Source organism: Limanda limanda, chromosome 12, assembly GCF_963576545.1.
Source record: "Limanda limanda chromosome 12, fLimLim1.1, whole genome shotgun sequence".
Lineage (NCBI taxonomy): Eukaryota > Metazoa > Chordata > Actinopteri > Pleuronectiformes > Pleuronectidae > Limanda > Limanda limanda.
Genome location: NC_083647.1, coordinates 9,305,527 through 9,318,007, shown reverse-complemented (window position 1 = coordinate 9,318,007; position 12,481 = coordinate 9,305,527). Strand labels below are relative to the sequence as shown.

The 12,481-nt window shown below is 42.8% G+C and overlaps 2 protein-coding genes across 2 annotated transcripts; one reads left to right on the top strand and one right to left on the bottom strand.

Annotated features, from left to right (window-relative positions):
* Nucleotides 1-1,929: 1,929 nt before the first annotated feature.
* On the bottom strand, nucleotides 1,930-4,093 carry fam167b (family with sequence similarity 167 member B). Its single transcript, XM_061082603.1, has 2 exons — nucleotides 3,652-4,093; nucleotides 1,930-3,197 (listed from the first exon to the last, which is right to left on the bottom strand). Exons 1-2 carry the CDS (start codon nucleotides 3,964-3,966, stop codon nucleotides 2,934-2,936), a joined length of 579 nt encoding a protein of 192 aa, XP_060938586.1. The 5' UTR covers nucleotides 3,967-4,093; the 3' UTR covers nucleotides 1,930-2,933.
* A 2,138-nt stretch (nucleotides 4,094-6,231) lies between these two features.
* On the top strand, nucleotides 6,232-12,116 carry zgc:154055 (uncharacterized protein LOC556036 homolog). Its single transcript, XM_061083164.1, has 10 exons — nucleotides 6,232-6,564; nucleotides 7,464-7,572; nucleotides 7,697-7,822; nucleotides 8,933-9,106; nucleotides 9,192-9,409; nucleotides 9,538-9,699; nucleotides 9,958-10,099; nucleotides 10,821-11,041; nucleotides 11,148-11,299; nucleotides 11,879-12,116. The coding sequence occupies exons 1-10, from the start codon at nucleotides 6,374-6,376 to the stop codon at nucleotides 11,977-11,979; spliced, it is 1,596 nt and encodes a 531-aa protein (XP_060939147.1). The 5' UTR covers nucleotides 6,232-6,373; the 3' UTR covers nucleotides 11,980-12,116.
* Nucleotides 12,117-12,481: the final 365 nt, after the last annotated feature.

The window sequence follows — 12,481 nt, the reverse complement described above, 5'->3', positions numbered from 1 at the left end:
CAGGTGCTGGCCTCTTTTATGTGAGCGAGTGTGCTGCTGATGCTTATACACTTAAAACACAAACTTTTCCAACTTCAAACAGTTTCCCAATAATCAGATAGATAAATGTGCTTTATTTGCACTCTGTTATCAGTTTCTGCTCATATAATGGAATGTGTTATTTGATGGGAAAGGGTCGAGGGAAACTATCTGCAGGGCAGAGATGAGTGGCACAAGAAACATTAGTCCACACTGTTTATTGTAACAGCATTCACTAAGGATAAAGCCTTAAGGTGTCATACCTCTGCCTCTATGCGTTCTCCATATTATACTCATTCCCACTATCACGGTCTAACGTCACACATGAGGTCACCCGTGTCCTGAAGTATGCCTTATTATGATCATATCAACAGTCCCACTCGTGCTCTCATTACGCACAAAGACCACACTCTTGCCAAGGCATATTTGGTTTCTCCTTTGACTAATTATCACTTAACAATGTCTGTGGCTCTGCACATCCCTCCAGGGCCCCATTCATATGTATGGATATTACACCAGGTCATGAAAGTCTCGTGGATGGAAAGAAGAGTCTATTGTGCATGGGGAGCTCCGGGACCCAGGTTGGATGACATGAGGAGGACCTGATGGAGCATCTGGTGACATTTGGCCAAGATAAGAATCATAGTAGAATGTACTCAGTCAGATGCACAGAATTGGTCCAAACTGGTACTTTTCAACCATGTAATGACGTATATTTTAAAGCAAGATGATACAGCCTTTTACTATAACAGATTTCATATTAGTTTGATGGCTTTTTTACTTGGAATATTGACAATGGTGGAGCTTTCACCCTGAATGCCTGTTGTTGATCCATGTAACTTTGGTGAGCAGAGACTGATAAACACAGAACTGACTGATAGTCACAGGTTAAATTGCCAAAATCAGGTCCAGCAAGTTCAAGAATATTGCCGATCTGTAGATCAGTTAAAAAGACTGTCCAAGCCTGTGTCAACAGATTGAAACGCTTTGTTTTTTACATACAGGTTAATCCCTGAATCATATACGATATCTAACTTTGACCTCAAGGGGTCTCTCAATCAAAACAACAATAAAAAAACCTAGTGGGATGATGTCATGAAGCAGCGTAGAATCATGGGAATGTTGTCACCACCATTTCTTGTCCCATAATCTTTTTGGTTCGCTTGTGCTTTTGCACTTTACTGGGAGATGACGAGAGAATGTGGAACAAATAACTGTGATTCTATAAAGCTGCTTTCAGACTCTGATCCAGTGTATGGATTTATCCCCCTGTCCTCCCCCTAAAGCCCGTAAAAATCCAGGAGTAGTCAATGTGTGAGCAAAGCAGGGGATCCCCCCATCGAATTCACCACATAGAAGTGGGGGGTTGATGATGCTTATAACGTGCGACAGACGCAAAAATGAAAAAAAGAAAAGAAATGTCACCTGATGAAAAAGCGGTGACACACGCAGAAGTCACAGACGAAGATGGCAAGATAGTTTGTGGTGATAACAGCTGATGATGGTGACAGGCAAAGCAACGGGTTGGGTGGCAATGCACCTTGAAGTTGGTTGCCACCCGCCAATAAACCAAGAAGAAGAAGAAGAAAAAGAAGAAGTAGAAGATGTAGAAAAAGTAGAAGAAGAAGAAGAAAGCAATGGGTTAAGAATATATGATATAAATGAAATGTCCTGGTACCTTAAATAAAAATTGTGATTTCTTTGAGTTTGAATATTGTTGGAAACATTTTGGGTAATGTAAGTACATATTTTAATGAAGAATTGTTGCATCGGACATGGAGCTTAACAGAAATCGTCACCACGTGTGGCTGCAGGGGGCGCTGTTCTTAAGTTAATGTTACATTGTGCTGCTTTAAACTTCAGTGTATGGGTATGCCAATATAATACAATTGCACGGATACAACAGACAGATATAGTAAAGTGTGTTTAATATTGTAGTGCATTTGCAAGAGAATGACAGTTTACATTTTAAGGCATTTTTCTTTTATTCCAATTTGTCTCATATATACATTCATTTTACAGTAGCATGATTTCACAACATCAATAAGAAAACTTTAGTATGTTTTTCTACATTCAAAACAACTGTAAACAAGTAAAATATCCCTCAAGAATAACAATTTTATTCTTCTTACTTGTTAACTGCATAACTCAATGCAGACTATATTTGGTCAGTGTCCAGCCATTCGTAGCTTACAGTCTGTGCTCTGCAGCTTCTGGCCGTTGTAATGGAAAACAAAATGCATCACATGTGACCTCCTGGGTTGTGTCACTGCAGTGGTGAGCGTATAGGGGATATTTTTAGTGTGTGTGAAGAATGGGTGTAAAAATGCTGGAGTGTGACCTCCCACCTCCTCTGAGAATACTGGTAAATGGACAGTGCACTGACGGATCAGCAGCTGGAATATGTTGCTTAGAGTGAAAGCTGTTACTGGAGAGCTTTTTTTGAACTGTGCCAAGACCAGATTCGAGCAGAAAGGCCACCTTCATGCCTTTTATTTCAGTCAAAAATATCACTAGTGATCTAAACTGTATCACAGTATGGCTTGTTTTTTGCAACCTTTACACTTCATACGTTTCATTTCTCTACTTTGGTTCATGTGGCATTGTGCAAACAACAGTCAATAGAGCAGCTCAGGCTCCATCCAGCAGGAAGGTGTGTCAGTATTAAAGAACTTTGCCCCTGCAGGTCTGTACACACAGGCTTACCCATGCACATCAAGCCATTGTGCACATCAAATGAGTCCTTTTCATTTCCACCCTGCAGTAGCTGGCAGCCTCTCTCCACTCTGGCACCAGAACACCTCCAGAGGAGTAAACAGCCAGAATAATAATAACAATGAGAATAATGTGTCTACACAAGCTCAGAGGAGTCAGAGGAGTGGACTGGAAGATTCTCAGCAACATTAATGAAGCTTTCAACACAGTGAGAACCGCCTGGAGTTGATGTTCATCTTGGTGAGGCCCAGGTGCTTCAGCGGGGTGGACAGGGCGAAGGCGGCCTTCATGGGGATGTCACACAGCAGGTCCGACTCCTCTTCGCACTCCTCCAGCTCGTACGTGGCGTTGTCCAGCATCTCCTTGTGGCGGTCGCACTGCTGCTCCACCTTCAGCCGGTGGATCTCCCCACGCAGGCGGATGAGCTGGCGGGCCAAGCGGTTGTCCTGGACTTGCATCTCTCTCTGAGGAGGAGGAGGAGGAGGTGGAGGAGGAGGAAGAGGGATCAGGGGTGAATGAATGAATGAAGGAGGGAAGAGGTTGGAGATTATGGGAATGGGCGGGGATTTGAGGAGAAATTAAAGACCAGCAAGAGTTGGGAAATTTTGATTATTTATACTTTAATCTCATTTTATCTTCTTATGCAAGCGTGTTAATCACTGGTGTGTGCCTTATGGGGGTAGCTGCCTGGGGCCTTGGGAGAACAGACATCCAATTCTCTCAAAACTATTTGTTTAGTCTAGGAGGACTACATGAAGTCACTCATACTTTGAATAAAGGTCTGGCATCCATGGAGAGGATATCACTATATAGCTATTTCACAGATATAGGAAAGATATCATTTTGTTTTGTTGGTGTTAAACAATTTGAATTTAACAAAAGTGAAAAATAAAAGCATCAGGTTCAGTGATCACTCACCAGCTCTTTTCTCAGAAACTCCAAAGCATCATCAATAGTCTCAAAGCCACAGATGTTGCGCACGACCAGTTCTGAGTTCTCATTGCGTAAAAGCACAGGCACCGAGACGGCCTGCCCCCCCGCAGAGTCCGGACTCCCAGTGTCCTTGTCCACTGGGACGCTGTCCTCCCACGGCCGGCTCTCGACGCGCTCCTGCCACTCCACATAGGACGGTCTGCGCGTCTGGAGCTTCAGCTTCTCCGTCAGCGCCTTCACGCTGTCCAGGTCCTCCGCGCGTCCCTCGCACGACTCCTCTCCAAACGCTTTAAAATCCATCGTGTCAGACAGTGACAAGATCACAAGTCCCGGGAATCCACGTCGAGTTCAGGCTGAGTTCACTCTCTGGTGTCTCAGCTCGGTGATAAGAGCGCAACAGGTCCTCCTCACCTCCTTTATAGGGAGCGACCGCCCATCCCGCAGGACGCGCATGCAGGCTGCATCATTTTATAAGCTTCTCCTGGAAGGAAGCCAGATCCCTTTGACCTGGCAGCATAGACTGCGTGTGTTTTTGTCACATATTTACTGAAAATGCTCAACGAATTCATATATTCAAGCAAATAATATCATTTTGGGATGTTTGAGTCAACATGTTCATAAAAACTGTCGAAATCCCTGATTCCACAACATCTGTTGATGACGAATTGAGTGTTGGAAATTATCTTAGTACACAATATTTTTCAGTAGCATTTTAAAGTAAGTGTTATGTCACTTTATACCTTATACCTTATAGTCCTTTTGTTTCCCCAAAAATATTTATATTGTTTTCTATTGTTTTTACACAAGTCGTAACTGTTAACCTGTAAAGTTCCTTAACTGTGTTTAAACGGTGCTATATAGATAAAGTGTATTAGGCTATTATTATTATTTTATTATTAGTAGTAGTAGTAGTAGTAGAAGTAGAGGTAGTAGTACTAGTAGTGGTAGAAGTAGTAGTAGTAGTAGCAGCATTCAGTGGTGAGGGACATAATCCGATAATTTCCCTAGTAGCATTACAAAAGTGTAGAAAAGGTCCATTACAAGTAAAACACAAGTACTATAAATAATACTTTTGCTAGAATATAAAAGTATCATTCGTAAAACGACTGAAAAGTAAAGAAAGTACTGTGAGTCCAACATTATTGCTGCGTCGATGTGAGTTGCACTTTATAATTATTTGTTTCTGTTATGTATATATTATGCATATTTAATTTAATTTTTGAAAGCAAATAACTATAATATGGAGGCCCAACTATTTCCACAGTTGAGTTTGCACATTCCCGTTAACCAGTGTAATAACTGTCTTGATCAGGTTGTATGTATTTCTCATGAATATGCATCATTTTTGTATTTCTTCTTATATCTTTTGTATATATCTATATATTACCTTTTGAATCCATTCTATTTTTATAGGCATTTATATTTAGATATTATTAACCAGGCAGAAACATTGTGGGGTTAAGAATTCATTCATGCATATGACACTGAAGTCTTTGAATATTTGATTCTGCAACAACTGTCAAATAAAAGTAGTGGCATTAAAAGTACGTTTACAAAAGTATGTATTGACTTAAAGGCTGAGTGTGTAGAATTTAGTGACATCTAGTGTTGATTTGTTTGTTGCGAATGGAATACCCCTCACCTCACCCTCCCCTTCCAAACATGACAGCAGAACTGTGGTAGCCTTCAGTCGTCATCAAAACTCAAAAGGTGTTAAATTTAACTGTAAAACATGGTGGCCTCCGTACAGAGAACCCGCTCCTCGTGTGTATATAAAGTGTTTAAATAGAAAGGGAAAAGAAAACCATTCTTACAATTTAGATGAAACACACATAGTAAAAACATAACTAGCATTATTTTATATTCCGTTCTTGCCAATAGATCCCATCCACCTAAATCGTACCATCCAGTCTTACTGGACCTTTAAACAATTTAGATTAACTTCTGAATGCAGAACTCTTCATTTTTAAGCTTTTACAAGGTTTTTTTGTGTTGTTTCTAGTTCTACTTCCGTGATTTAAGGTTTTAAACCAGCTTTCTATATGTGCGTCTGCTGCCATCTAGTGGTCGTTCACCATAATGCAAGCCGATCAGTGCTGCTCCCCTCCCTCGCTGCTCCCCCCACAGTGTTCACAACTTTTTACCAGCTTGCATGTGTGTGTGTGTGTATGTGTGTGTGTGTGTGTGTGTGTGTGTGTGTGTGAGTGTGTGTGAGTGTGTGTGTGTGTGTGTGTGTGTGTGTGTGTGTGTGTGTGTGTGTGTGTGTGTGTGTGTGTGTGTGTGTGTGTGTGTGTGTGTGTGTGTGTGTGTGTGTGTGTGTGTGTGTGACACATCATTGCTGCTGCTGCCTCTCAGGAAACGTGCACTTCCGTTTTTACTCAACCCAAGCAACTCTTTAGTTTCTCTCCCCCTACATCACCAGATCAGTGTCGAGCTCAGCAGCCACCTGAGTTTGAAAAGGTGCAGATAGATTATGTGGCCGAGTATGTACAAGTAAACATGAATCTATTAATAGCCTCCTTATCGCCAAACAAACAGTGCAGGAGCTGCAGTGTTCCCCAGCCAGCGTTGCGCACAGAGGAGGAGGATGCTTTTGCTTTCATTCTCTCAGAACCTTAGAGGCGAGGAGGGCATTTGAAGTTGGAGGGCTCCACCCGCAGTGAGAGATTTGGCTCTTTGGGTTTATCTCGTTTTTTGGGGGGAGCTGATGGAGTTTTCTGAGCACATCAAGACCGCCAATGTGGAGGATGTAGTGCTTCGGCAGCCCCTGCACCCGCCGAGCCGAGGCACCCTGTGCATCACCGGTCACCACCTGCTCTTCTCGGTCAGAGAGGAGGAGGGAGGCTCATCGCGACAGGTTCTCCTGCTCCTCAGGAACATCGATGCCACGGAGAAAAGGTGAGATCACTGCATCTGATCAAGTATGAGGATGTAAAAACAGTAGAGGGGAGAGAAGATGGTCATTTGGTTCCACGTGGGAAACATGCTCTTGTTATAAGCAGAATTAATTTATCGAGTCTCTTAGTAAGTGCTTTGTGGATGTTTTAGGACTAATTTATTCTGAGGATTTTTACAAACTTGTCCATGGTCACATTCAACAATAACTAACTTCAGGATTTGAACATTGGACTTGATTGTGTTACCTGAAAACTTTTCCAAAAAGTGTCCAAATCTGAAGAAGCCTTTTTGATGAGATGTGAAACACAATCAAGTTTATTTGTACAAACTCCCTGATACCATGACCTGTATGACTGACAATCTTCACAGATAAATAACAACAATAACTAACCAACAACAAGTTTTTGTGCCGGTGAATCATCCAACATCTAATTCATGTTATCCCTCAAATCTTTTTTTTAACCAGTGTGGAAAATCTTTTTGGCTATTCCGGCCTCTTCTCTAATGCAGGCCGCAGTGAAAGGTTGGACATTTGTGTTGCAGTGTGTCTTCCCTGTTGCTGCTCTTACTGCTCACAAGTGCTGCAGAAGGAAATGTGCCAACAACATTACAGCAGCTCTCTTGTCAGACACACACTCACACTGTGGGTTGCTTGCTTTTAACATTCTGTTGACGTTAACCCTCATGAAAGCCCATAGCTGTTACTGCTTGCAATGTTCTTTGGTCAGTAACAGAGTACAAAGGGTTGTGAAGTCATTTGTCAGCAGGCTAAAGCTCTCCTTCCACACACAGGTTTGCCTTCCTGTCCTGCTGCAATAAAGACTTTCTGCACTGCTGTTGAGTGTTGAGTGTGGACATTTTTGTTTCCAGGGCTCATAAGTGTGTATTTGTGTTTGTAGGATAGCTGGATCCTCAGGGACGATAACCATCAAGTGCAAAGATGTGCGAGTGCTCCAGCTTGACATCCCAGGCATGGAGCAGTGTCTCAACATTGCACGCTCTATCGAGGTGTCACAACTCATCAAATAATCCGAAAGAAACCTCAAACATTTCCTCTTTGCACTTTTTGCTTTGATTCATATCATCTATTTTGACGTCCTACAATGATCTGTTTCTCTCCAACTCTCTGTAGACCCTGTCCTGTCTGGACTGTGTGTCGGACATGTATCCTTTCTTCTACAGACCTCCTGATTCCAGCCTGCAGGACCAGTGGGGTCTCTCATCCCCTGAAAAGCACTACAGTCAAATTAAGGAGCTGGTAACCAACATAATAGAACTACTCTTACTTATACAAATGCTGCTGCTGTGTAAATGTAATACCACATGCATAAAATACATAATCACCCTACAGAGTCTCACAGGCAACCTTTCCCAACAATAGTCCTACACTCACATGACAGGAAAATGCCAGGGAAATGGAATGAATGAAAGTAGGAGGTCAACATTCAGGATATCCTTGTCGCTTAGTTTTCATTTGTTTTCCCCTAACTCCAGAATGTGTTGAACAGAGAGACATCTTCCTCTGGGAATAGCACGTTGCGATGGTGAAGGGAGTGGACCATGAGGGCAAGCATTGTTGATGTATTTTATAGCCACACTGTTCCCAGAACATGGGAGATATTCACGCTTGCATGTCTTTGTCGTTTCTGCCACTTCCACGGGAGTTGGGCGATTTTGTTGAGTTTGCAACTGTAATTTGTGAACTGTGACACATGGTTATTCTTAAAGACAATATAATATACTGTTACGATTTGTCAAATGGAGTTTTAAATGGATAGTTTGACTTTGTTTGAAAAAATTGGTTCTACTGAAGTCCCAAAAGATGTTTTTTTTATTCCTTTTGTTCATCTATCATCTTTTGGGACTTCTGTTTTAGCAGTTTTTTTGAGCAGAAGATCATTATCTAGTGGAAGAAAAATAGTTATCTTGTATCTTGCTTTTTTAAGTTGGGTTTATATACATTTTTTGATTTGTTCATTTTATTTCTGACTGTGGTGTTCTAATGTGTAAGATGTGTGGTGCTTACGTCTAAAAAGGTTTAAAGCACACCTTGAAAAGTCTTTTTATTAATATCTGTATTTTGTAATGGAAAATCTATCAGCTTTACATACAAAGTCACCATGATGTATTTATTGTAATTTTAGCCAAAGATTTCAGATCAGGTTTAGAGGTGTGCACCTTCTATATATTGTAAGTTTCAGGTCAAATGTCAGAAGTGAAACCCTCTCTCTTGAACACGTCAGCAGTTAGCATGTGCAGAGGGCCGTGATATATAATGAGTTTTTACAACCCACATACAACTAGCCACAGATATTTATCTGTGTTCTGTAATTGGTGTTCGTCAACCTTCTCTCTCCTCTGTTCGCAGCATGATAGGTGGAGACTGAGCACTGTGAACAGGGGATACTCAGTGTGTCCCACCTACCCCCCCGCTGTCATCGTTCCTAAAGAGATAAATGATGACGTGCTGCTAAAAGTGGCCAAATTCAGACAGGGAGGACGCTTCCCTGTGCTCTGCTACCACCACAGGAAGAACGGCATGGTGAGACGTTTGTGGGTTTCTCCTCTGGTCTGAACATTCAAACACATTGTGTCAAATAATTCCAACCGAAACTAAAACTTCTCAGGTAATCATGCGCAGCAGTCAGCCGCTGACAGGAGCCAATAGGAAGCGCTGCAGGGAAGACGAGCTCCTCCTCCAGGTTGTGATTGACAACTCCGACAAAGGTTACATTATTGACACCCGCTCTAGTCAGCAGGCTCAGCAGGCCCGGATGATGGGCGGGGGGTTTGAGTCCAAATCATGCTACAGCGGCTGGAAGAGACTGCACAAGCAGATGGAAAGGTCTGTGTGTGTGTGTGTGTGTGTGTGTGTGTGTGTGTGTGTGTGTGTTTGTGTGCACTCTAGAAGCTTTTCACCATGTTATGATTTTGATCTGTCCCATCAAATGAACCTCTCTCCCTTTCAAACAGGGGTAAAGCCCTCCAGGAGAGTCTCATCAAGCTGGTGGAGGCCTGTGGTGACGGGTCCCACAATATGGACCGCTGGCTGAGTAAGCTGGAGAATTCAAAGTGGCTGTCACATGTCCAGACTGCTCTGTCAACGGCTGGTCTGCTGGCAGAGTGTGTGGAGAGGTATGATCTTAGACCTCTGCTGTGTTTACACTGGGATTAATGTGTATTTGCTTATCCTGTTTGCAGACCTGTTTGTACACTGGGAATAATGTGTATATTCATATCATGTTTCCAGACCTGTAAATGTGTTTCCATTCAGGACTTTTTTCTCTTGAATCAAACTTTGCAGGGGGGGTTGTACAATAGATATTATTATGTAGAAAATAAGATATTCATGTAGAGTTTCTGGACTGTGGTGTGTCTGTTGGTTTTGTCCAGGGATGGTCATTCAGTTCTGGTTCATGGCTCTGAAGGGACAGATTCCACTTTGCTCATCAGCACTCTGGCTCAGCTCATCATGGACCCAAGCTGCCGCACTCTGGAGGGCTTCCTGACTCTGTTGGAGAGGGAGTGGGTGCAGGTGTGTGTCTCTCTGTGTTTGTGTGTGCGTGTGCGTGTGCGTGTGCGTGTGTGTGTGTGTGTGTGTGTGTGTGTGTGTGTGTGTGTGTGTGTGTGTGTGTGTGAGACATCTAAGTGGCGCCTGACATATTTGTTGGTTGTTATTGGCCTTATGGAGATGGAACGAAGAAGCTGCAATTAAGGATGAAAAACAACATTTACTGTGTTGTTCAGTGTAAAAACCTCCTTTTTTAGTTGCAGATCATATTCACCTAAGAGCTAAGGCAGTGAAAGGCAGTTAAGCACAGGAAGCGGGGGTGTAACATTACTGTGGAAAACAGAGGAACTAGAGTCATCATAGTATCAAGATTCAAGACACAGGAGTCATATGGAGAGGGGACACAGTTCATGATTATTGGTTATTGTAGTTGCAGTGTTGAAATACATCAATGCACGTGTAAAAGTTGACCTGTAAGGTAAGTGATCCAAATGAAATTATTTCTATTCTGTGCCCCAAGGTAAGTATGAGGCCCTGGCTAAAGGGTAAAAGGGTGACTCTTGCACTAACTACTCAAATGAGGTCATAAACAATCAATTTGGAACATAGGACAAGATGGAGAATATCCCTTGTATGTATGTTGAAAAAGGCAGAAAATGTATAAATAGAAAAATGACACGTGAAACTGCAATAAGTAGTGTGTTTGTATGTACCCTGTATGTACTGTGTGTGTTTCCTGTCTCAGGCAGGACACCCGTTCCAGCAGCGATGTGCCCACTCGGCCTTCTCCCACGCCCGTCTCCAGCTGGAGTCCCCGGGTTTCCTGCTGCTGCTGGACAGTGTTTGGCAGCTGTGGCATCAGTTTCCTCTGGCGCTGGGCTTCTCAGAGGCGCTGCTCCTCAGGCTGGCGACCGAGGCCTACGCCTCCAACTACGGCACCTTCCTGTGTAACAGCGATCAGGAGAGGTCAGCAGTACATCTCCACATATTCTGACACAAAACCTGCTGTGTCATAGTAACCGCTATCTTCACAAGCTTCATGTTACCTGATTCTGATGTCTCCTTTCCACAGGTGTTCTATAGAGGTGAAGGAGAAGACTCACTGTTTGTTCCAGGCCGTGCTGAGTCCAAAGGAGAGAGAGCCTTACTCTAACCCCCTGTACGAGCCCACTGAGCTGGCAATCTGGCCCTCGGTCCACCCTCAGTCCCTGCAGCTCTGGAGAGGTGAGCTTTGATTGACAGACATAATAAATCCTATCTTTATTAAAGGGTGTGGACTTTCAGTTTGAGAGCAGGACTTGTTAGACTAGATTTCTTCTGCTTGTGCTCAGACTGCTTTTGGGTCTCCTGTGTCTGCTTTCGGATTTCTCCTCTCTGCTTGTATTATTACCTCTTATCTTTACTTCTGTCTATAGATTCACTTCTTTAAGAGTCTCGTATGGGTGGTCCATGCGCTGCTGCCCTCCATGGCATTATATACACGCTCAGCTAACACGCGCAAAACAATGGCAGGACAATTTAATTTGTCAACACAACACGTGACCTTCTATTGGAAGCTGAAGCGCAGGAAAAATCTGTCCAAGCAACAAAATATCTCAGTGCAAGCGTGCGATTTTCCTGCTCTAAAACTTAAAGACCCTTGAGGGCCCTTGAAAGATTTGAAACAATCCCCATAGAGCTCATAATTCTTTTGAACTGTGTGTTAGCTTGATCAGTAACATTCATTCAATATTGTAGCATCTAATTTAATCACATTGAGTTCCCTGGTGTTGATTCTGACTCAAGCTCACGTCTGATCCTTAGGCTTTTTCCTGAGGTGGACCCCACAGACTCAGCACCTGGAAGAGGCTCAGGAGGAAATAAGAAACATGGTCAATGAGTGGGGGAAGCTGGTGCTCAGCTGATAAACCCCCTGAATAAGCCTGACTGTTACAATGTGCAATGCCTTCTGACTGTGAAAATATTTTTCAGAATTCTTAACAACCATTTTATTGTGATTGTTTTGGTAGTTTGTTTACTTTTTCATAAAACAGTTTTAGAAAAAAAATATTGTTGGTGTTTAATGCTTTACAAACCTCAAATTTAGAATATGTTATGCATCATTCCAGTGAGGTACTTCTATATATATTTCTGACATATATTCACCAATAAATAATATCAATAGTGGGGGGCTACGTAACGGACACACCCCCCAGTCCTGTTAAGCTCAGCTAAACACTCTTCACAATACAAATCCCTGTGCACAGCAAGTCAGCATGTTTGCACTCTCGGAGCTTTGCAGGCTGGAGACTGTAGTCCCGTTCAGTCAAGAGCCACCAGCCCGGGTGATTACACAAATGTGGACAAGAACCACATAGCCCAGCATGACTCTCCACACCTGCTTATGTATCCAGTGGTCACTGGGCG

Coding starts and splice junctions, on each gene's coding strand:
- fam167b (XM_061082603.1), bottom strand. CDS start 3,966: ATGGATTTTAAAGCGTTTGGAGAGGAGTCGTGCGAGGGACGCGCGGAG. Junction 3,198..3,651: donor AGTTTCTGAGAAAAGAGCTG/GTGAGTGATCAC, acceptor CCTCCTCCTCAG/AGAGAGATGCAAGTCCAGGA.
- zgc:154055 (XM_061083164.1), top strand. CDS start 6,374: ATGGAGTTTTCTGAGCACATCAAGACCGCCAATGTGGAGGATGTAGTG. Junction 6,565..7,463: donor ATCGATGCCACGGAGAAAAG/GTGAGATCACTG, acceptor TTGTGTTTGTAG/GATAGCTGGATCCTCAGGGA. Junction 9,107..9,191: donor ACCACAGGAAGAACGGCATG/GTGAGACGTTTG, acceptor AAAACTTCTCAG/GTAATCATGCGCAGCAGTCA.